Source organism: Lissotriton vulgaris, unplaced genomic scaffold, assembly GCF_964263255.1.
Source record: "Lissotriton vulgaris unplaced genomic scaffold, aLisVul1.2 SCAFFOLD_386, whole genome shotgun sequence".
Taxonomy (NCBI): Eukaryota; Metazoa; Chordata; class Amphibia; order Caudata; family Salamandridae; genus Lissotriton; species Lissotriton vulgaris.
The window spans coordinates 794700-819907 of NW_028243044.1; the positions used below are offsets into that span (position 1 = coordinate 794700).

The window sequence follows — 25208 nt, forward strand, 5'->3', positions numbered from 1 at the left end:
CCACGGTATGGTGCCAGCCTGGAGGTGCTGCAGAAGGAAATAACCGTGTAGTTCGGTTCTTATATGTTTCTTTTGAAGCCTAGTTAATTTATCAGCCTCATTTTGATTTTTTGCAGTAGTGCTTAATGAAAGACCTGGGAAGGGGTTAGAAGCTATTAAATTTTTAATGTGGCTTTCTGTGAAGGACAGCGTCTCCTTCTCTGACATACTCTTGCAGGAGGTTTTCTCCTGATTTGAATTAATCAACTGATCTGGAAAAGAGACCGTAAAGGTCAAAGTCCAGACCCACTCGGGTAACAACCCGCTCAAAACTTTGGGAACTGGGGGGTATGGCCCTGTGGACAGAAGTGGGGTTGGGCCCAATAAATCTTTAGCAAAAGAAGAAAGTACCCACACTTCACGTTATTTAGTCAAAACTCACTTAGAACAAGAAATGAACCAACTTTATCATGTTCATCTCGGCAGTTACTTATGCCTTTTATTCGTTTTTTTAAAACAGTGCTGTTTTTTAGAAAGAGAAGAAGGAGTTCTTCACAAACATAGCCACACGTTTTAGTGATCTAACTTATGCAACAACATATGTACAAAAATTGAAAACAAACAGTCAATACATTTCATTTCATGATATGACGTGTAATAAAGCAAACAGGTGGAAAAAATTGGTGAAGTGAAATAAGATGTCAAACTTATTATCCAATAGACATCAACACTTAAATGCAATTATTTCAGGATACTGAAATGCCATCAAGTATTGTAGTTATTCAGTATATATATCAACAATATTTTGAATCGATAAGGTTCAGTCCCCTTTGTCAACAAAACTTTACAACATTATAGGATTTAATCCTTTATGCCAAACTTGTGGGGTTTAGTCCTTTATGCCGACGCGTTTCGAGTGTGGGTTTCCTGTGCCCACACTCTCATCAGGGCTGAATGAATCTTTTTCCAATCCTTATCCTAATGATAGAAAAACAACATATGTGTGCTTATTAGGACCCCTTCCTTGGGTTTTCTAATCTCTTTAAAAAGGAGCTGTAAGGTTGAAAACAAGGCACCTTACCTCTGAGGTGTAGAGGTGAAGGTCACACTTGAATCTTTAGAATGAAGCTGTGTGCATGCTTCTAAAAATATAAAAGTAATTGTGTTTATGATAGATAAAACTATCCAACATCATTCACTGCTTATAGTCAACCGTTATGTGAAGCCAAGACAGAGCGTTTTTACCTTTCCCGATGTGTCTTGAAGGTTCAGTAGTGTTTACTATTTTCCTTCCTAGTTAATTACGATTAAGCGGGACCACTCACCGCGATTATTCTCACGGTGAGTGGCTCAGCGGCTCACTAAACAAAGCAATTGAAATAATTTTAAAATGTAGGCAGAGACTATAATGGCATGTCGGTCACTTATTTTCACAGAAATACATGGCAAGAGTGGTCCCGCTTAATCGTAATTAACTAGGAAGGAAAATAGTAAACACTACTGAACCTTCAAGACACATCGGGAAAGGTAAAAACGCTCTGTCTTGGCTTCACATAACGGTTGACTATAAGCAGTGAATGATGTTGGATAGTTTTATCTAACATAAACACAATGACTTTTGTATTTTTAGAAGCATGCACACAGCTTCATTCTAAAGATTCAAGTGTGACCTTCACCTCTACACCTCAGAGGTAAGGTGCCTTGTTTTCAACCTTACAGCTCCTTTTTAAAGAGATTGGAAAACCCAAGGAAGGGGTCCTAATAAGCACACATATGTTGTTTTTCTATCATTAGGATAAGGATTGGAAAAAGATTCATTCAGCCCTGATGAGAGTGTGGGCACAGGAAACCCACACTCGAAACGCGTCGGCATAAAGGACTAAACCCCACAAGTTTGGCATAAAGGATTAAATCCTATAATGTTGTAAAGTTTTGTTGACAAAGGGGACTGAACCTTATCGATTCAAAATATTGTTGATATATATACTGAATAACTACAATACTTGATGGCATTTCAGTATCCTGAAATAATTGCATTTATGTGTTGATGTCTATTGGATAATAAGTTCGACATCTTATTTCACTTCAGCAATTTTTTCCACCTGTTTGCTTTATTACACGTCATATCATGAAATGAAATGTATTGACTGTTTGTTTTCAATTTTTGTACACATGTTGTTGCATAAGTTAGATCACTAAAACGTGTGGCTATGTTTGTAAAGAACTCCTTCTTCTCTTTCTAAAAAACAGCACTGTTTTAAAAAAACGAATAAAAGGCATAAGTAACTGCCGAGATGAACATGATAAAGTTGGTTCATTTCTTGTTCTAAGTGAGTTTTGACTAAATAACGTGAAGTGTGGGTACTTTCTTCTTTTGCTAAAGATTTATTGGGCCCAACCCCACTTCTGTCCACAGGGCCATACCCCCCAGTTCCCAAAGTTTTGAGCGGGTTGTTACCCGAGTGGGTCTGGACTTTGACCTTTACGGTCTCTTTTCCAGATCAGTTGATTAATTCAAATCAGGAGAAAACCTCCTGCAAGAGTATGTCAGAGAAGGAGACGCTGTCCTTCACAGAAAGCCACATTAAAAATTTAATAGCTTCTAACCCCTTCCCAGGTCTTTCATTAAGCACTACTGCAAAAAATCAAAATGAGGCTGATAAATTAACTAGGCTTCAAAAGAAACATATAAGAACCGAACTACACGGTTATTTCCTTCTGCAGCACCTCCAGGCTGGCACCATACCGTGGGGTTTACAAGTTAAGAACATTCCTGTAATCTTTGTTGAAGACGCTGAATATAAAAAAGGTTTCAGCTACATTAATACAAAATGTAGCAGAGACCTTATGGTTCATACAATAGAGACGGCCCAACGCTTATGCAGTCAGGAAGAACAGGAAATTGCAGATTTGATAAAAGCTATTGCCGATAATAAAACGGAAACTGAGGCTAAAGCTCTATTAGAGAAGATTGAAAAGGAAATACAAACCTTTAAGGACATCACTATAAGCACAAAAACCTCTCAATTTGAAAGAGACTCTAAGTCATTTAAGCTTGACCAAGTATATCCCTTCTTAAAGGAGGATTATTATACAACAGTAGAGTCTAGAAGGGCTTTGAATTCCTTCCAAGGAAGATCAAAAACAAGGTTTTCCACCTTTTCTTCCACCTCGTCATCGGGGTCTTCTCCTGAGTCAAGACAAGACAGACAAGGGGGACAAAACAAAAAGGGTTCAAACCAACCTTTTTTAGGGAGGGGCGGGCAGCAATCAGTCCGCTTCAAACAGCCATGGGAGATGCGCACGAGGAACAGATATTACAACAATTAGATACATCTACTATTGTTAATCTCTCAGAAAAAACCTTAACTGCAGATGAAAAACTGATTTTGAGTATGGGCTTAAAGTTTGTGCCTAGTAGGAGAACAGACTTCACTAAACTTAAGCTGGAGGCAATTGAATTTTGCCGAAAGATTAGGTTGAGAGCCTTCTTTGCCGGTGCCGAACCCACCCCAGAGAGGGAAACCACTGGATTGAGGGTTAAATCAAAATTTTTGCCAATGACAAATATACCTAAACAAATCTACGCCTTTGAACAGGCGGTGCTGTTGTCACTCACAAAATTGGAAAAAAGTAAAAGCTTCATTCATCACAATATCAGTAAGAATCAATTGATGGCCATTAAAGACCTAAAAACAGATACCTCCATCGTAATTAAGCAGGCGGATAAGGGGGGAGCGGTGGTAATTTGGCCGCGAACGATGTGTCTATCCGAAGGCAGAGCACATGTAGACAACAGGGAATGGTACAGACCAGTAAAAGAGGACCCATTGTTTGAGATTCAAAATAAGATCGCCAAACTAACAAAAGAAGGTTTGGATGATGGATTCCTGGGCCCGAAGGAGTTCGAATTTTTAAATAAAAAGTCACCACGAACACCGATACTATACTTCTTGCCAAAGATCCATAAAAACCAACAGACACCCCCCGGGAGGCCAATTGTCTCCGGTTGTGACTCAGCATTGGAACCTATTTCCAAGTATATTGATTTCTTTTTAAAGCCATTTCTACCTCAGGTTAAATCTTACCTGAGAGACACGATTGATTTCATCAATAGACTACAAGATATCACAGTAGATGCTGAAAATGAATTGATGACTACAATGGATGTAAATTCACTATACACACAGATTCCCCAAGATGAGGCCCTTGAAGTCATGGAATATTACCTTGAACAGCGGGAGAGACCTCATAGGGTCCCCACGACTTTCATTATATCATTGGCAGAAATCTCCTTGAGAAGCAATTATTTTAAATTTGAAAATGAATTTTTCATTCAGATCAAAGGCACGGCCATGGGTTGTCCCTATGCGCCGGAAATGGCTGTGTTGTACATGGCCCAGTACGAAGAAAAATTCATCTATCGGAATAACCCTTACAGAAATAACATCAAACAGTGGGCACGGTATATTGATGACATCTGGCTACTGTGGCAGGGTAGCCAGACTGAGCTTGACAATTTTCATGACTGGGTGAATGCAAGACACCCGGACATAAAATTTTCAATTGATTCGAGCAACAAGAAAATGACCTTTTTGGACGTGGAAGTCGGCATCGAAGGGGACAGGTTCTCAACCTCATTATTCAAAAAACAGACAGACAAAAACACCATCTTACATTATAACAGTGCGCATCCCCAAGGTCTGAAACAAAATTTGCCATATGGCCAATTACTGAGGATTAGAAGAAATTGTTCTGAAATAGCCAATTTCGACACACATGCAGCTACATTCTGCGATGAAATGATAAAGAGAGGTTACCCAAAAAAATTGCTAAAGCACTCCACAAAAAGAGCAAGATACACCCCTAGGGAAGAGCTCCTACAAATAAAACCGAAAAAGGAACTGAATAAATTGGTTTGTGTCACCACATATGGGGCCCATACCAATAAATTCAGACAAATAAAACTGCGAAATTGGCACCTACTTGAGGGACTGGAGAACCCTCTGGAGAAACCAATCTTCGCGATGAGAAAAAATCCAAGTATTGGCCGACAAATCATCCGGGCGGACAGTTATGTCGCAAAAACAAAGAGTGATCTCATATCACAATGGAAATTAAAACCCATAACTGGACACCACAAATGCTGTATGTGTGCCTCCTGCAGTAGTACTATGGAAGGAAATGAATTTAGTCACAGCGGCATCAAATGGAGACATGAGATGCATACAAATTGTAAAAGCAAGAACGTAATTTATGCAGTAATGTGTGCCTGCAACAAAATATATATTGGTAAAACTTGCCAACAAGTGAATGCCAGAATCTCACAACACCGATCACGACTAAAGAAAAGAGTCCCGAATGCCCCAATGGTTGACCACTTTGTGGCTCTAGAACACAAGAAGTCCGATTTTACTTGGACGGTGCTATCAAGCATTGACCCGAAACATAGGTCACCTAATGTAGAACAAGAGCTGTTACGTAAGGAAGCATACCTTATCATGAAGTTCGACAGTATCAACAAAGGACTAAATTCAATGAGTGAATTGAATAGACTATGAAAAATGTCTCATTCACTACAATTCCCAGAATGCACTCCTCTGGTGCTCTCGCAATACTCTCCTCCTATTGGTCCAAAAAGTTTCAAGATTCAGACAGGCAGTTGCCGGTCCAAACAACACTGGTGACTCAGACTGAGGATTGTAGCGAGAGGAGATGCAAGCGAAGAAATAGGTAAGCGTGTACTTTGAGGCCGCCAAACTAGTTTGAGATTTTACCTTTAAGTACAGCGCCCCTGAACCGGTCCTTTTAATGTTGCAGATTCGTGAAAACTGCACGAGCATTGCACCACAAGAAGGGTGAGAGATACCAACTAACGCGTGAGAATAATCGCGGTGAGTGGCTCAGCGGCTCACTAAACAAAGCAATTGAAATAATTTTAAAATGTAGGCAGAGACTATAATGGCATGTCGGTCACTTATTCTCACAGAAATACATGGCAAGAGTGGTCCCGCTTAATCGTAATTAACTATGAAGGAAAATAGTAAACACTACTGAACCTTCAAGACACATCGGGAAAGGTAAAAACGCTCTGTCTTGGCTTCACATAACGGTTGACTATAAGCAGTGAATGATGTTGGATAGTTTTATCTAACATAAACACAATGACTTTTATATTTTTAGAAGCATGCACACAGCTTCATTCTAAAGATTCAAGTGTGACCTTCACCTCTACACCTCAGAGGTAAGGTGTCTTGTTTTCAACCTTACAGCTCCTTTTTAAAGAGATTGGAAAACCCAAGGAAGGGGTCCTAATAAGCACACATATGTTGTTTTTCTATCATTAGGATAAGGATTGGAAAAAGATTCATTCAGCCCTGATGAGAGTGTGGGCACAGGAAACCCACACTCGAAACGCGTCGGCATAAAGGACTAAACCCCACAAGTTTGGCATAAAGGATTAAATCCTATAATGTTGTAAAGTTTTGTTGACAAAGGGGACTGAACCTTATCGATTCAAAATATTGTTGATATACATACTGAATAACTACAATACTTGATGGCATTTCAGTATCCTGAAATAATTGCATTTATGTGTTGATGTCTATTGGATAATAAGTTTGACATCTTATTTCACTTCACCAATTTTTTCCACCTGTTTGCTTTATTACACGTCATATCATGAAATGAAATGTATTGACTGTTTGTTTTCAATTTTTGTACATATGTTGTTGCATAAGTTAGATCACTAAAACGTGTGGCTATGTTTGTGAAGAACTCCTTCTTCTCTTTCTAAAAAACAGCACTGTTTTAAAAAAACGAATAAAAGGCATAAGTAACTGCCGAGATGAACATGATAAAGTTGGTTCATTTCTTGTTCTAAGTGAGTTTTGACTAAATAACGTGAAGTGTGGGTACTTTCTTCTTTTGCTAAAGATTTATTGGGCCCAACCCCACTTCTGTCCACAGGGCCATACCCCCCAGTTCCCAAAATAGTAGTCAGCACGGCGTCTCTGTAATCTCATGGGAGTCCTGCATGTCCCCCCCCCCCAACAAGAAAACAATGTAAAAAGTAAGAATGTGCGGATCCATGGATTGTTAGTCGCTCTTGAGGGGGGGAGGGGGGGAGGGGGTTGGCAACCTGCAGGGAGTTCAGTGCAGAGCTAGGCAGCAGGCATGGCCCTTCGGCCAACACCCCTCCACACACAATTGAAGGCCATGTGCAGTGGGGACCTATCCACCTATGGGCTGGAGGTAGTTCCTGGCGGCAGGCCACCTTATGTAAGGTAAGATCTTACTACCATACCAAACTTGAACGTCATTTTACATTTTTTGGGTGAATTTCCAGGTTTTTTTAAATGCACACAAAGATCTAATTACCATACTTAACTATAATGTCTCTTTAACTTGACTTTTTCTGAGAATTTCTGGGGTTCTTGATCATATTCACCCAACTCCCCCACTGAGAACAGCTTTTAGCCTTATTGTGGGGATGGTCAACCAAAGCAGACCCCACCCCACATTTTCTTTTCTGCTTTTTATCGGCAGTACCATGCAAGCTTCATACATTGAAGCTTGCACAGTGATGCAGTACTGCTCTCACTGGAGGACAGTGGTACCTCGTGTTTGGATCGTGCAGGGTCCTGCAAGTGTACTGTAATATCTCACGGGAAAAGCCATATTCTGTCTCCCTGGAGTACTGTCGTTTGCAAAGCAGGAAATTTTATTTTTTTGGTCCTGGGGCCAAAAACAGCCTGAGGCCTGTGACTCAGAGGAACCCTCCCCTCCCCCTACCCGAGAATGCCAGGGGGCCAGCTTACCAAGAATACAAGTCAGATCCATCACATATGTAAACAATAGCTAAGAAAGAGAAGCATTTCCATTAGCCAGTCCAAGGGGAATGGGGAACCACATACATGGGGGACTGGTGGTTAGTCTTTGCAATGTGAAGAGCTAGAGGATGTGGAGAACTCTAGGAACAAGGAGCACTATGCCCTGCAGAAAGGAGTGGGTGCATTCAACCACTCTGCATGCTCAGTCTGCTTTGGGAGTTAAGAATTGAAGTTACTCGTTCAACTGGCAATGTGACCCAGCATGAAATCTCATGTGAAAGCACTGGCTCAGTCTTTTCAAGAGCTGCACTGAAACTGCTTTAGGAGAAAAAGCTCATCTCATTAAACTCGGAAGAAAAACGAAGTATATTGTGTTACAATAAGACCCCACAAGCTCAATCAAAAAGTCTAGAGGACAGCCTTAAAGGTATCCTGAGCAATGAAGAAAAATAAATTAAGGTTTTCAGGCAAGGCCGTGATTATCAGGGTTTAAACTCTAATAGTACAGAAAAGAACACAATGGTGGATTGCACAGCAAATGTTCAGCATTTAGAGTGGCTAAAATATCCTAATTTAACAATCCTAAAATTAGTGATCCTTCTCTTGGTTACAGTCAAACAGTAACTAATCAGTTTCCCTTTCTATTCATATTTAGCAAATAATACACTGCTCCATGGAAAAATCCCATAGCACTTTAACTTTTTTCACTTTGTGGTTCACTTAAAACGTATAAATGAAGCAAACTCTACCTTTTAATGTGCAGGAAAGGGGCCGGTCCTAACAGGACAAAACATGCAGCTGTCCCAAAGCAACCAATTAAGGTAAACCATTTACATACAGCCTAAAAACAAAAAAATGAATATTCAGTGCACATTTATACATTTTTCTTTGTTGTCCTTTATCTATTCTCTGGCTAACACTTACTTTGGGTCATTCAAACAAGGGCACCAGCTCTCTACTGCCATACACTACCTCCTTCATGTTCATGTCACTTCTCATCTGGCACAAATATGGAACAACATTAATCGTACCAGTTACAATTTTGTTGATGACTAATGGTTTCATTTGTAAGATTACATGACTATATCTTGTTACATCATTTTGCTTCCTAAAAATATTCTTAAAAAAAAGAAAGATAAGAAATGTTCCAATTACTTACCGGTAATTACATTGGATTACATGTTCGACTACGTTAATTACGTAATGAGGCTGACGTGCCTCACAGACACACCCTTTCAAATCCAAAAAGAGTACTAAAGCCCCTCTCACCTGCATCACTTCCTGTTTTAGTTAACTGAAGGCCCCAAAGAAATACAGATGGGATGGTCACCAAAGGGCGGAAGGAAGGTGTTAATTATTTTAAGCGAAAAAGTACTCGGAGTGATGTAATTACCTGCAGGTAATTGGAACATTACCCCCTTGTAACATGTACGCCACAATTAATTACGTAATAAAATGTAGCAAGCAGTGACCAAGACCAGGACAAGTGAATTTTTATGCACAATCCAGTTTTATTTATTTGGGATTAAAACCTCTCTCTTCTGATATAGAAGAAAGCAGCTTTGACTCCAACCTCTTTGAGGGTTAATTCCTGTACTACCCTGTAATGTCTGACAAAAGGAAAGTGTGGTATTGTCCCTTAACAGCCACCCATCGCCCCTGTCCCCCTTTACGCCATGGAACACTCGGTGGTGACATCACTTAGAATGTCACCACTGTGAGCGTTCCACAGTGAGCGCCTGTCAGCAGTGTGATCGGAAGCGGTGCTTCTCAGCTGTGGCTGAGGTCATGTGTTATCTTTTACCGAATAAAGCTACCTAAAGTATCCTGTGTCTCTCCTTCCTTGAGACGATTCTTCACTGGCGACGAGGGTGGGATAAACGGTATGAGAACGTGACCTCAACATGCAAAAATGAAAATTGAAGATGAGTGGACTAGAAGGTGAAGCGGAACAATGTGCTTCATTTTGAGGCATATCGTTACAATATACGTATGGAATGCTAACGCGACGGCAGAAACAACAGTCATCACCGAGAACAGCGCACAAAAGGAAAAAATAAGAAAATACCGGGTGAGTGACATCGTAGCATAAGGGAAACAAGCTTTGAAGACTAGAGCAAAGAGGGAGGATAAGAGAAAGAAAGTCATAGAGGCATATTGGAAAACCAGAGTCGAAGCTATCGATGCGGCGCTGCCTTATGAACACAAGGCTGAAGGGGATGTAAATGAGAAACGGAGAGTGAGCATTGTGACTGACGATCCTGGTGTAAAAAATAGAGACTGACGTGCTTTGACAGCAGTGGTAGAATTCAAAGAGCGTGAGGCATGAGGAATGTGAGGCAGCGTGAATAGCAAAAGAGGAAGACAGCGTGTGAGCAGATGAGGAGTTTCAGCGAGTCAGCGTGTAACTGTGCAGAACCCAGGCTGTAACATTTTTGTCTGAAGAGACTTCTATCTCACAACTTTGGGGAAATCTGTAGTAACACATCAGAACAGCAAATGGAAAAAATACTGAGAGCAGAGAGAGCAGCTGTTACTACCTGTTGGATCGGTCGGGGCTGTGGTGACGTGTGAGGAACCCGCCGTGTCACGATGAAACAAGCTCTCGGCATTGTGTGTGTGGGGGGGGAGCAGGGGAGCGGCGAAGCACGGATTAACAAGTTAAACAAGTTAAATGGCGGCCGTGAAAGTCTTTGATCCAGCAAGGGGTGGAGCGGCACCAAGCTGGGCAACAGATGGCTGGCAATTTGATGCTGTGCACGTGCATTTTAGGTCAATGCACTTGCGCATTGACCTAAAAGCGCACGGGCACAGGATCAAATCGCCAGTCTAGGTAAGGCCTGTTTAAGCCCCTATAGTCTCGCTCCGCTCAATGCGCATGCGCATTGAGAGGCGAGACCTAAAAACCGACTTTAGTACAGTGCTGTCGCCTCACAATCCTGTGACTTCCTCAGTCACACGAAGTATCAGAAAAGAACTGGTTTGCAGAGTAGGAGAAGGAGACTCTAACTGCAAGTAGGCACAAGTTGGACAGTGCCATCTAGTGGGCTCCAGGGTACACAGTGTTTAAACACTAGACTTTGATAAAAATAAATTCTAAAAGTTAGGAGAATCCATCACCACCTCCCGGTTGCCACTAAGTGTTACCAGCCCTCCTTACACCAATTATTGTTTTGTGTAGACTGCATAGCATAACGAGTGTTTCACATTAACTTGAGAAGTGTCTAGCATGAAAATTGTGGAAATATTTTGCAACAACCACAAAGATTGTTTTTGTAGAGCCTAACTGTATACCTTAAAGTGGGGGATCACCAGTGCAGTGGGTAGAGAACTAGGCAGAGTGTGCTGGGAAGTATGCAAAACGTAACCCCACCCCCTTTCTTCCTATCGAGTCTAGGAGAGCCCAACATACAGTGGAAAAAATGGAAAAAAGTATTTATGAACTATGCAACTGTGTGCGGGCCGAATTTTGGGTTGGAGATAATAGTGGCTCTATTGTCGTACTATTTGGGGGCAGAGGGCGAAGAGGTGTTGGAGCTTCTCCCAGACTTAGGCGCACAAGAAGCCAGGGGTTTGAATGAATTAGAAATAAGCGTAAAGAAGCTAGATCTTCACTACCTCCCCAAAACTAGCACTATAATGGAAAGATATCATTTTGGGAAGAGAAGTCAGAGGGAAGGGGAGACTATAGAAGATTTTGTGTCTGACTTACGGAAGCTGGCTGCAACATGCAAATTCGGGGGTGCAAGTGAAGAAAGAATCAGGGATCAGTTTGTACTAGCATGTAGAACTGAGCGCGCGCGTGAGGAGTTGTGGCTAAAAGATGACCCGCCACTAAGGGAGGTACTCATAGTCGCTAAGCAGGTGGAACACATGATGCAATGCGTAAGCGAAATCAAACAGGATAGTGAAAGCAAAAACAACAAGAGCAAGGTTAAAGTGAGCGAGGTAGTGGCATAAAGGGACAGTGTACTGGAAGTCAAAGAGCTAAAGGTGGCGCACAGAGAGCAAAAAGAGAGAAAAGCTGGATGGACCTTCAGAGGCAACTGCTACAGGTGCGGGAAGGTAGGACACATGGCTAATGACAAAGATTGCCCTGCACTTAAATATACATGTAATAAATGTGGCAAGAAAGGCCATTTTAGACAGTATTGCAGAAGTGGGCAGGGCTATAAGAAGCCAGCGAAGGACAACGCGACCAGGGTGTGTGACGAGATCGTCCTGCAGGTGCAGAGTGGGCAAGTCAGTAATCCTGAAATTATCATAAGGGTCGAAGAAACAGGGTTAGAAGCTATGTTTGACTCATGCTCAAAAATAACAATCATCAACACTAGAGAATTTGAAAGGGTGGCAAAAGGCAAAATCAGGTTGAGCAAGATGGATGTAAGACCGGGGGGCTACGCTGGACAACCCATTAGTATGAAGGGTTTCTTCTGGGGTACAGTAGAATATAAAGGTAGGCTAACAGTATCCAAAGTATATGTATCCTCGCTAGATGACAACAAGCCCAAAAAGAATTAAGTATTTACCTAAACCAGAACAAAACCCCTCAAATTTTGGTTCATGAAGTAGAAGAAACTTGGGACAACATTGAAACTGAGTTCAAAGAAGTATTCAATGGTGAACTGGGGTGCCTGAGGAATTACTCACACAAGATAAAATTGAAAGAGCATGCAGTACCGGTTGTGGCCAAAGTCAGAAACCTTCCCATAGCTATCCAGGAAGCAGTTAGAGCTGAACTTGAAAAACTATGCAGCCAAGGAGTCATAGAGCCAGTGGAGGCGACGGAATGGCTGGCGCCCATCGCTGCAGCCAGGAAAAAGGATGGATCGATCCGCCTATGCATTGACCTCAGGGCATTGAACAAGGAGGTTGTGGTCGACAAATTCCCACTGCCAAACTTCACACAAATGATGAGCATGTTGGAAGGTGTGAAAGTGTTTTCAACCCTGGATCTGACGTCGGCCTACTTCCAAATCAAACTCCACGAAGACTCGCAGGAACTTACAGCGTTCGTGACGCCCATGGGAGCGTTCAAATTCAAAAGAATGCCCTTCGGGCTGGTATTGGCTGCAGCTGTATTCCAGAGGATCATGTATGCTATCCTGAAGGGAATACAAGGTGTCTTGTGCTATCAAGATGATGTGTTGGTGTTCGGAGCAGATAACAAGCAACACAACACAAGACTGAGACAGGTATTGGCGAGATTCAGAACACAAGGACTCACAGTAAAGAGGGAAAAGTGTAGGATTGGTTGCAAAGAACTAGATTTCCTGGGACACAAAGTGACACCTGGTGGTATCCGACCGAAAGCGGAACTCCAAAACACCATAACCAACTTGATGCCACCAAAGAACAAGGATGAAATTAAATCATTTATGGGAATGCTGGAATTTTACAGCAAATTTGTGCGGAACTTTGCGGTAAGGACATACGCCATACGCAAATTACTCAAAAAGGATGTAGTGTTTGTTTGGGATAAGGAGTGCCAGAGGGAATTTGAGGACGTGAAGACAGTACTTGCAGAAGCACCCAGCCTCAAGGCATTCATACCCAATAGGAAGACTGTGGTAACAACCGATGCGAGCTTGAAAGGGCTTGGAGCAGTCCTCACACAAGTAGGAGCGTCTGGGGAAGAGACAATAGCCTTCGCCTCGAGGTCTCTGAGGAAGTCCGAGATCAACTACTCAGTAATCGAAAAAGAATCTTTAGCAGTAAACTGGGCCATGAACAAGTTCAGAGATTTCATCTGGGGAACTAAGTTCTTTCGAAGGACAGACCACAAGCCTTCAGGAAGGGGCTTTTTTTTTTAAACCTTTATTTAAGCAGGAAGGGGCTTTTTTTTTTTAAACCTTTATTTAACAGTTATACATGTCATATTACATTCAGATTGGTCACATTCACACAAGTTACATTCCTTCTTCCGTCTTGCAGGTATGCTTATACAGTACGACGGTCATGGCGCGTATGGCGCAGTACTAAGTCTCAATACAATCTAGAACTTACAATGCATATTGGATCTTATCCTATGTATAGCGATTATATCAGCAAATAGCACATAAGTGTAGCATATTCTATAGCCTTCAGCATGACGTCCTGCAACAGGTTTACACTGAACAGCGACAATCCAGATATCTTACACAATAGTACAGATATAAATAATGACATCAGCATTGGACTAGCCACAGTCCAGTACAAAATATCCTGCTAGCAGTTTATGCTTCACACCAGTTTTTTCAAGGGCACGTGTCAGTGATTCACCCCCACTGCCTCATCAGTATGTAATCCCATAGGAGTGTTCTACTTACATCCCACCACTTTGGCTATCCCTGTCAGAATCTTCCTGTTGTGTTGCTTTGAATAACCAGTATACTTGCAACGGCCCCCAGATATCTTTCGGCCTACAACGTACAGACAACAAGTCGGCATAGACGTTATGTTGATCCTGGCAGTATATCAAGTCATCTAGCCACTCCTTGAATTTCGGGGCCCTCCCCCTCCCCCATCGACATGCCACTCTCCCCTTCACAAGCAGTAATGCAATATCCGCAAACCTGCGGAAAGGTTTGGGTACATCCACTGTATATCCTAATAGCATGACCAGCGGGTCCATTGCGATTGCTCCCTCTGTCATGACCTGCAGCGCGGCGTGGACCTGGGTCCAGTACTCATACACTCCAACACACTCCCATGCCAGGTGGAGGAATCCCGCTCCCTCCGCGTGACACCGGACGCATCTGTCGTTATCTGCCAATTTAAACCTCAGTTTCCTGACTGGCGTATATTAAAATCTCTGTAAAAATGTATAATGCATGATTTTAAGCCAGCAGCTAGACGACATTTTGGCTGTGATGCTACAGCAGTATTTCCACTGTCCATCAGTGACTTCAGGACCTAGCTCCAGACTCCAGTGTGCACGTGCGCGACTCTCAGGAGCCTCCCGCTGCACCCTAATAGTGTTGTATAGTTTCGACACCAGGTGATGTCCATCGGACAGTAGCATAGCATGCAGCGGTAAAACGTCCCCCGGTTCATCCGGAAAGTGGGGCAGTACCTCCCGCAGCCCCTGCTGTAGTCTAATGTAGTAAAAAACCTCTATGGGAGTGGGTTGTACTTGTACCCCTTGAAATATCTGTTCTTTAGTGCGGAATGTTCTATTGAAGAACATGTCACCCCACGTGGCGACTTTGATGCGCTTGCACATTATCTTAAAGCCCGTCTCTTGTAACAGGGACAGTTGTGGATGGTACGTAAGCGGCATTGCCGGCGAGTACAGCCGCGGAGCGTTCAGGACTTTCGCCACTCCGCCCCACGCAGCGATCGTGCTCGTCACCGTGGTAGCCGGTGTCTCTATGACTCCAAACTTACTCTGTATCATCCTGTTGAGCGAAAGGGGGTGTACAATCCAGTCCTCCGCCGCTATTCGTGGCATAAAAGGGGTAGGATGTATCCAGTGATATGCATATTGCGCCTGTGCGCTCAAGTAGTATATCTCGAAATCTGGGACATCAAAGCCCCCTTTCTCATAAGGCTGTATTAGAGTGGACCACTTCAACCGTGGTTGTTTGCCCCCCCAGAATAACCTAAGGAGTTCCGATCTCAGCCGCTTAAAGAAGTAGGCACCAGGGTGATAGGGGACATTCTGAAATAGATATAAAAACCGCGGGAGCACCACCATCTTCACAAGCGATGCTCTACCTGCCATAGACAGCGGCAAGGTCATCCATTGTGTGACATTATCAGCTAGTTTGGAGATGGCAACTCCGTAATTTAGTCTTATTGTCTCCTCTTTATTAAGTGAGACCACAATACCCAAGTAGCGGAGATCGGCGTCGCACCACTCTAGGGGGTAATCCAGTTGAAACCTCTTGACAGCACCCGTGAGTGGGAAGAATTGTGATTTCTTCCAATTTATGTGCACTCCCGACAGTCTCCCAAAGACAAGGAGCTCACGCAATATTGGATTAAGATTCAGCTGCGGATTTTTGACATAGAGTGTTATGTCGTCCGCATACAGTGACACCCCTATCTGCCGCTGAAAGCAATTAAAAGCACTCCTCTTATGCAATTGTCGAATCCGACATGCCAACAGCTTTATTGCTATGGCAAAGAGCAATGGGGAGAGGGGGCAGCCCTGCCTGGTACCCCTCGTTATGGGCATCTGGGGGGACAATATTCCATTGATGACCACTCTAGCCACTGGTTTGGTGTAAAGTAATTTCACCCACGCTATAAATATTTTGGGAAACCCCATCCTGCACGAAATAGCTATTAGGTATTTCCAGTCTACAGAATCGAATGCTTTCGTGGCATCCAGAAAGATGGCGGCAACAGGGATCTCCGGGGCTATGATCGGAATCAAGGAAAAAAGCGTGCGGAGATTATGAGTAGTAGCTCGGCCTGGTACAAAACCAGACTGGTCCGGAAGCACCATAGTGGTCATAAGCAGGGACAGCCGCGTCGCCAACACCTTTGCCAATATCTTTGCGTCACAATTAAGCAGAGACAGGGGACGATAGGAGTCAGTACCAAGAGGGTCCTTACCAGGTTTCAACAGAGAAGTAATCGCTACTTCCCTCATCGTTCCTGGCAGCACCCCTACCTCCAACGATTCCTCAAACACCTCCTTAAGTACCGGTGCCATCGTGTCTATGTAGCATTTATAGAACTCGGCAGGAAGCCCGTCCAATCCCGCCGCCTTTCCATTGCTCAATGACATGATTGCATCTCTTATTTCGTCCACCTCTAGAGGGCCTCCAAGAAACGCTCGGTGGCCATTATTCAACCAATATAAGTTAATGTCATCTAAAAAGCTCCCGAAGTCTACTTCCCCTGTTTGCTGCATGGATTATAACTGCTCGTAGTGTTGCATAAAAGCTTTTTGAATCCCTATCGTGTCTTGGCACCGCCTGCCCTCCTTCGTATCAATTTCGAGGACACTAGTACTGAACCGCTGGTGTCTCGTGATGGCAGCAAGTATTTTACCCGGTCGTTCCCCTTCGCAGTATTTCCTCGCCGTCCAATATTTCCCCCTATATTTCACCTCTCTGGCTGCCTCTTCCTCAAATTCTGATAGCTTGTCCCTAAATTTCTTGCACAACTCCGGATCGTCCCCCCTTGTCATCTCATTCTCTAACTCCCTCAGTTCTGTTTCTAGTTTGGTTATTGTCCTTGTGATGTCTCGCAGTATCCCACAGCTCCTAGATATGGTAATCCCCCAGATTGTCACCTTAAATGCTTCCCATATCACTTCCACACTGTTCACTGAGCCCTTGTTTCTGGGGAAGAAGACCTCTATTTCCTCTCCTAGCTCCGTTTTGAAGACAGGGTGCAGCAATACTGAAGGGAATAGTCTCCATGGGGGTCACACTCTATTTAATCCTGGTATTGTCAATGTCACCAGAACCGGACAGTGGTCCGAGTAAGTCCTGGATAAATGCTCCACCTTTCCCAGCCCCATGCTTAGGCCCCTTGACACAAAACAATAATCCAGACGTGCCCATGTTTGCGCATGTGAAACTTGTGCCTACTCTATGCTCGGGGTGTGTGAACCTTCAACTATCCACCAAGCCAGCTTCCTCTATTATGCCCTGCAATACATCTCTCGCCTGTCTGTTATATTGACCACATCTATCCGATCTATCCGCCCCAGGCCTCAGTGCAACGTTAAAGTCCCCACCCCATATGATGTGTGTGGCTTCAATTTCCAGAAAGTGTCCCCAGAGTGTTGTAAAAAATCCCGGCGTGTCAACATTAGGCGCGTAACAGTTCACAATTACAACAGTGTCAGTACCAAGCCTCCCCCACAGTATCACATATCGCCCTTCAGGGTCCAGTTTCTCCCCCAGTTCTTGGAATTTAAGCGATTTCTTGAGTAACACTGCAGTCCCTCTAGCATATGAGGAGTATGATGAAAATTTCCTGATTAGTGCCCATTTACTAGCGAATTTTGAGTCCACCCGCGGGCGGAGATGCGTCTCCTGTAATAAAGCTATTTGCACCTGGTGTCTGTCTAAGTACGCCAATACATTTCTACCCTTTCTGGCGTCATTAAGGCCTCTCACATTCCAGGATAAGACTGATATTTTATCCAGTGCATTGTCAGCCATAGTCAACATTGTGAGTAACCTCACCAACCGCACCCACGCGCTCAGCCCGTCAACCAGCCGTACCACTAATCATCCTCCATTTATTATGTAACTTCATTCGTAACCAATCCTCTCCATAATCATAGCCCCTTTCTCCCCTCACCTCAAACTGACAACCCTCAACTACGTCAGACGCCTCCCCCATTCTCCCCCTTCCCCCTGTCCAAACCCCCGTGCATTCTTGCAGTGCAGCATAATATAGCATAGCTCATTATATCTCCTGACATTTGATTGTACAATAAAGATCCGATCATGTATCATACACCACATCTCTTGTTGATGAACCCCTCCATGTCCCCCCCACCCACTGACACACCCCAATCATGCCATACTTTTCCGCCCCCCACCCATATCAGACAACAGTCCCGACCAACCCTCTCATGCCTCTAGACATACCAGACCTTCCCCACCCCTATCCAGACTTTGCACCCATCCCCACGCTCCCCCTCACTCATACCAGTTGGAAACCGGCCAGCCTGTACTTCCTTTCCCCCCCAGTCATTCGTTTTCATTGCAGCCTCAGCCTCGATAGCCCTTGTCCTCTCACCCTGAATCATTAACAACATCGTCAAGCATAGACCCTCAACACCCCCTCCCACTGAAGCAACCCCAACTCGCCAGCATCTCCTTCCCACCCCCCTCCCTTCACCGTCAGAAAACACCCCAACAGCTGCAGTGTCAATAACATTAGAAATGGGGAACTCCCTAGTAGGGTCATCTGAGGTGCACGTAAGACCACCTCCTTCTCCTCGCCCTTTGTCCTGAGCCACCCTCTTAGGGCCTTGTGAGGGAAGGAAATGGTGCCTGGCATACATTACCACCCTTGTCCAATACCCGTCCATGGTATTCTCGATCGTCCATGATGTACACCCGTTGCCATGTCCCCTTCAACGATGTGACAACAGAACCGTGCAACATCAATTCAATAGTACAATTAACAGGAAACCAGTGTCATTGATCCCCCGGCATATTTTGGTCCTCTCCGTTCTCTTCTTCCTCAACGTCATGACGACCCCCTCGATTGCGTCTCAATGTTTTTAAGAAATCCTCCACCTGCTGTGGGTTCAAGAAAAAGTGTTGTTTCGCCTGATGCGTTACCCTTAGCTTTGCTGGATATAACAGCGCATAGTCAATTTGTAATGCACATAGCTTCTTTGTGACATCTAGAAACTTCCGGCGCTGCTCTTGAACAATAGGCGTGAAGTCCGGGTATATCATGAAATTGACCCCTTCGCATGTCAGGTTCTGAGTTCCTTGCCGCACGTAGCGCAGTATCTCTGTCCCGATAGATCGGCCGAGGTGGAGCCCCGGGTTTAGGCCTCGGACCCAAGGAACGATGCGCCCTTTCAACTATGAATTGCTTGGAGAAAGCATCTACTCCTATTGCAACTTGAAGTATCTTCTCCACATACTCCTCCATACGACCCGTGTTGATCAATTCCGGAACGCCAACCACGCGAATAATATTGCGTCTGCTTCGCGCTTCCAACTCCTCATTCTTTGCAGCTATTATTTTCAGGATATTATCCATTCTCGACAGCCTAGTAGTGTGGGACGCTGTTGTGTCATCATTGTCCGAAATCCTTCTCTCCCCTTCCGTGATGCGTTCCTCGTGGATGTCCATCTTTTGTGCAATTGCGTCCATTCTAGATGATATGCGGTCCACCTTATCCACCACTGTAGCGAACCCTTGCTTCATTTCTTGCAGTATCAGCTGCATGTCTGGAGCAGTGGCGCTGGAACTTGCTCCCGCTGCTGATGGGCTATGAGCTCCCACTGTGTCCGATGTGACTCGCACATTCTTCTTTAATGCAGGGGCTGAATCGAAAGATAATTTTGGCTGTCGATTGTCCTGTCTCCCAAGGATTGCGCGCTTAGCGGGGCGCGCCCCGGCTGGTGTTGTCTCCTTAGTACCACCGCCTTCAGCCGAACCTGCGGTATTGCTCATGAGCCAGGCGATCACCAGATGGCTGTCCTCCCCCCAGCCACTTCAATCCTATATGGACTTGTAGTAGCAATATCCCCTCACCTCGTGCTCCCCGGTAGCTCGTCAAATTTTGCACTGTATGCGCCGTCGTGCCTCAATTAATTGCAATGTGGCAGGCGACAAAGGTCTGCGAAGTCAAGTTTAGATGGGCACTCGAGCGTCAAGGCCCTATTCTGGCATCTCTTGAATCGCTATTGGTCAAAATCCAGTCTCAGCAAGTCTTGGCGCCCTCCAAGTCAGTTCTAGGCTCCAAAGCACTTCCAGCCACTCTAGGCCTTACTTCCAACCACTGACAGCGCCCAGTGCCACAGTCCTCAGAGCGCAGGGATAACTTTTATATGTCCTCAGCGTCTTCCGCTAGGTTGTAGCTCCACCGGCCAGCAGCAATATGTGTCCAGGTGTTCAGGAAGCCCAAAGACACGACACGCTCCTCTCGTTGTGCCACAGACCAGCCCAATCACAATGAACTGCACTGTATCAGCGTTGCGCTCTCCGAGTGTCTTTCCAACACACTCTCCCTCGAATGGTGTATCATTACGCTGCGTTATGCACCCTTATTCTCTGTCTGACCTCACATTATCGCTGGTCTTCGCCTGGTCTACAGCTTCCCGGCGCTACCTCCACACTGTTCTGCCCTCCAGGCCTGTGCAGCGGTCAATTATCCACCTTGCCCCATCTGCAGTATCTGTGTCGTGAATAGCCAATTCTCCCTCTATCTCTGCAGGCCCCGTTCGCCAGTCATAGCCAACACCAAGTTTGTGCAATTACTTATCTCCACCGACGATCCTTTCCTCTCATCGCCGTCTCTCGTGCCCCAGGGGTTAAATTGGTCATCTACAGGCTTCCAGCTCTTCTTACGGTGGGCTCACGCAGTTGGTAAGATCTCGCCCGTTATGTACCTCCGAACCGTCCCACCTAGCTCAGCCATGCGATCGCGGCCCGAGGAGGACGGAGGGGGATGTCCGACACTGCCGGTGCCGATGTTCATTCGTGCACAATTGTAGCACCGCACCGACCATCTCGCCGATCTTCACCCCTTCTCAGCTGTGCATGGCGGAACTTCCTCCAACCTAATTCGGGCGCCGCAGCTACTTACCCGACACTGGCAAGTCACTCGTCATTCCTACGCTTTCCCGGCCATCCACGTTGCCAGCGGCTCTGCGCATAGAGGCCTACACCCCACATGGGCTCCCCAGCCTTGCGTAGTTCCAGTGCCCAGTCACACGGGCATATGAGCTCCGCCCCTGCTCCCGGTCGATCTCTCCGGGGCCGCTATCTCGTTCGCCGTAGGGTCGAGCCGCACCAAACCTTCACCGATGCTGCCACCAATTGCCCTCAGCAGTCGTACCTCATTTGGATGGTATGAACGGTGGTTAAAGTAGGATAAATGACATATATTTAGCTCAGGCGCAGGAGGCTCACACAAGTGCGGCCATACTGCTCGTGCGCCCTCTAGCGCCCCCCAGCAGGAAGGGGCTTGACGCAATTTCAAGCAGGATCAGGCGTTGGGTAGTAAACCTCCAGGAATACACGTTCTGCGTCGAATATGTGCCCGGAGCGAGGAACCTAGCAGCCGACTGCCTCTCGCGCTTAGTAGAAGAGAAGGAAAAAGATGAAATTTGCGAGAAGGACAGCGAAGACAAGGATGACTTCAAAACGGAAAATGTTTGTGTGATTACCCAAGGGGCCATCGGAGAAGAATCTTGGAAAGAGGCTCTTAGAGCAGATGTCCTGCTTATGAGAGTGTGCGAGAGATTAAAAGGGAAGTAGAAACATGAGGACAAACGTGACAAATCCATACGCCCATTCTGGATGGTCAGAGAAGAACTGTCGGTCATTGACAAATGTCTGTTTCGTGGAACTAGGCTGATTGCCCCCAACACCGTGAGAGAACAGCTGGTAGATTTAGCTCATGACGGACATCTGGGCATCACTAAGATAAAACAGAGGATGTGGGAAGACTACTGGTGGCCGTGCATGGACCAAATGATTGAAAGGAAAGTTAGAGACTGTATTCCATGTACGATTAGCGACAAAGTTTTGAAACAGCATACTCCTCCTCTTCTGTGCAGACCACCCCCTTCAGGGCCGTGGGATGAAGTAGCTTTGGCAAAATTGTATAGACTCATTCAACCTTCCTTGCAGAAGGAGTTATTAGAGCCCGGGGGACACACCCCATGTCTATGGGGGTGCAACCATACAGTTATGAAGTAGCTTTGGACATATTAGGCCCACTGACAGGAGAGATACGCACGCCGTATATTTTGGTACTCATGGATCTCTATTCGAGATGGCCAGAGGTGAAGGTGGTTCCTGAGATCACTACGAAGGCGGTCATAGAGTTCCTACAGGAACTATTTCTCAGAGAAGGCCTACCCAGTAGCCTGTTGACGAACAACGGAGTGCAAATATGTTCAAAAGAAATGAGAGACTTCCTGGTGAAGTATGGGATTAAGCACAAACGATGCGCACTTTACCACCCTGAGACCAATGGGATGGTCGAGCGGTTCAATAAGACCCTCAAGGAAAGCATCCAGTTACCGAAAACCAGTGGACTGAATTGGAGTGAGGAAATTGTGAGGCGTCTTGAGGCCTACCGTTTGACTCCACACCAAACAACAGGGGCCACCCCTTTCGAATTGCTCCGGGCGAGAAGGCCGAATACAAAGCTCTCACCGGGATGGATGGGTTGGCACAAAGGATGGACTGATCACTCCAGGGAGTCTAAAGGGTTAGAAAGACAGCACAAGGCCATGATAGAGAGGAAAGAAAGATTTGATAATTACATTCCACACAATAGGCAGGTTTCAAGGTAGGGGATGACATAAAAATCAAAGAGCCCACAGGCAGAGCTAGTTGGTCCGAGTTAAGTAAACCCACCAAGATCATCAAACTATTTAGAAATGCTGTGAAAACTCAGGCGGGGAAGATCTGGAATCTGGGAAGAGTAGTGAAATACCGCCCTCCCTGTGTAGACACTAACATTGGGGAAGGGAGGGTAGACGAAACACATTTTTGTGGAGAACTGCCTGTTAGGGAGCATTCTGAGGTATCCCACCCTGTTAGTAGAACCATCCAGAGAGTGGTTAAACGTCCCAGACATCTGAAACAATACGTGACTAAGTAGGTTATCAATGTTATTTCACTGTTACAACCCTGATCATTTGCTTTGTTGTCTAGATAAGGGGGATGTGAGGTATCGTCCCTTAACAGCCACCCATCTCCCCTGTCCCCCTGTACGCCGTGGAACACTCGGTGGTGACATCACTTAGAATGTCACCACTGTGAGCGTTCCACAGTGAGCGCCTGTCAGCGGTGTGATCGGAAGCAGTTCTTCTCAGCTGTGGCTGAGGTCATGTGTTATCTTTTACCGAATAAAGCTACCTAAAGTATCCTGTGTCTCTCCTTCCTTGAGACGATTCTTCAGAAAGGACGTAGCCTATATCACAGACTTAGAAATTTCAGCTAAAGACACTCAATACAATTCTACAACAGCTGGACAAGACATCCCTCTCTCCCTATGAGCCTAGGTTGGCAAGGATAAATCCCACCTACTAACAGTCTGAACAGAAGGCAGGGATACCTTCATGACCAACCCAAAATCCAAAACAGGGAAAATTCCACAGTGTACTCCGAAACCTTACCTAGGAACATACAAATTGGGTGCTTTATATAGAAAATGTGCAATTCTACCTCCACCGGGGAAGTAGGCCCAACGACAGGAGGGATACCTCATTAACAATGAGCTAAAGTACTCAAGGTAAGCTTTCTTAGCTCAAACTTCTCAAGGGATTCAAGAGGAAACCCCTTCAAGTTATCAAGGATTAGCGAGATCTACCACAAATAATACACCTGTCAAGACCTAGGTCTCTGGTCAAGACACACTCTACATAACCTCTGAATAAGATAATTCCCATCTTGAAAAGTCCCCAAAAAGTTCTAAGGGCCCTAATGGATGCCCATTTCAAGTCAAGAACCTAGGACAAGGGGGACCCTATTCACATGGAACTAGGGTAGTTAAATGATTAACGAAAACAATGGCTCCTGTGGAATAATATCAAAGTGCTATTGATATACTTATGCACAATGGCAATGAAGAGGGTTAGAGTGATGTCAAAAGGAGAAAAGACCTCATAACCTTACTTTTTGTATTTAACAGTCAAGTCTATATAATTCTTGAAAGAAATCAAGATATGCACAAGGAAATAATATCACAGTAGTGCGTAGTGTCCCCAGTGAAAAAAAAAAGGAACATAAAATATTGGTGACATATTTGTGACATATGTACAAGGTTTCGAATTAATCATAGAGCTGACCATTTGTAAGTATACAAAATTTACACATGTACACTGCATTTCTTATACAATGATAAGAGCTAGTTTAATAGCTTGCTTCTGTTATCTGCCGATAACGTTTCAACCCTTTATGCGATGAAGGGTCTCTTCAGGACCTAGAAATGTAGGGACATCTACAAAGAAAGAGATAATATCAGTGTGTGGCCAAGGTGTAGGTGGGGTCGCTTGAAAAGGAGCACATGGGTTTGTTTAGTACCTGAAGGGTGGTTTGGGCAGCCGTGTAGAAGATTTGTGCCACAAGTGAGTATAGGAAAGAGATACAGAAGAAGAAGATACTCACAAGGGGCCCAGCTGGGTGCTGTATATGTGAGAGAACAATCATATATTAGTGGAGAACTGGTAACACAAGGGTACTGGAAATGAGAAATAATCGCTAATGCAAGCTTACCCCGTGTGAGGGTAGAGTAGAGGGTACAGTAGGGCTGGCAGCCTGTGGTGTAGCATGAGGTGAGGATATCACGTGTTGAAACCTGATTCTAACAGCACAACAGTGCGTAGGTTCCTGGTACGATCTCTGTGAAGAGAGTGGCTGTGTGTTAAATCCACTATAGGGCGATGAGTGTGAATGCCATACAAATGGTCAACAGTAGTGAGAATGAAGGGCTTAACCAGTTGCTATGAATGACCTGCACACAGGAGGGGCGTCCGCTCTGTCCTGTGGGTTATTGATAACTTCCTAAGTATAGGGCGATGGAGCAAGGTTTTGCACGTAAAGCGACTTGCTTGGACTCAACCCTCTCAAAATAATAAGTAATGTATTAACCAACATGTTTTGTCTTATTAACAATGCAAAACACAACATTTCTAGTATCTAGGGGAAGCTTTCCTATGTGCTTTTTACTAACCATAACTCGAGTGTCTTAAAAATGGCCACTGCAACGCAGGAGTTTTTCTGCACATGCGTCTG

At 44.8% G+C, this 25208-nt stretch overlaps 1 protein-coding gene across 1 annotated transcript in view; it reads right to left on the reverse strand.

The window, feature by feature from the left end:
• LOC147668727 (MFS-type transporter SLC18B1-like) overlaps positions 1-25208 on the reverse strand; it is a 1155733-nt gene that overhangs the window by 591138 nt on the left and 539387 nt on the right. Inside the window, exon 9 of the mRNA XM_086948472.1 lies at positions 8561-8652. Within this exon, the coding sequence (XP_086804598.1) occupies positions 8561-8652 (92 nt within the window). The remainder of the gene's footprint in view (positions 1-8560; positions 8653-25208) is intronic.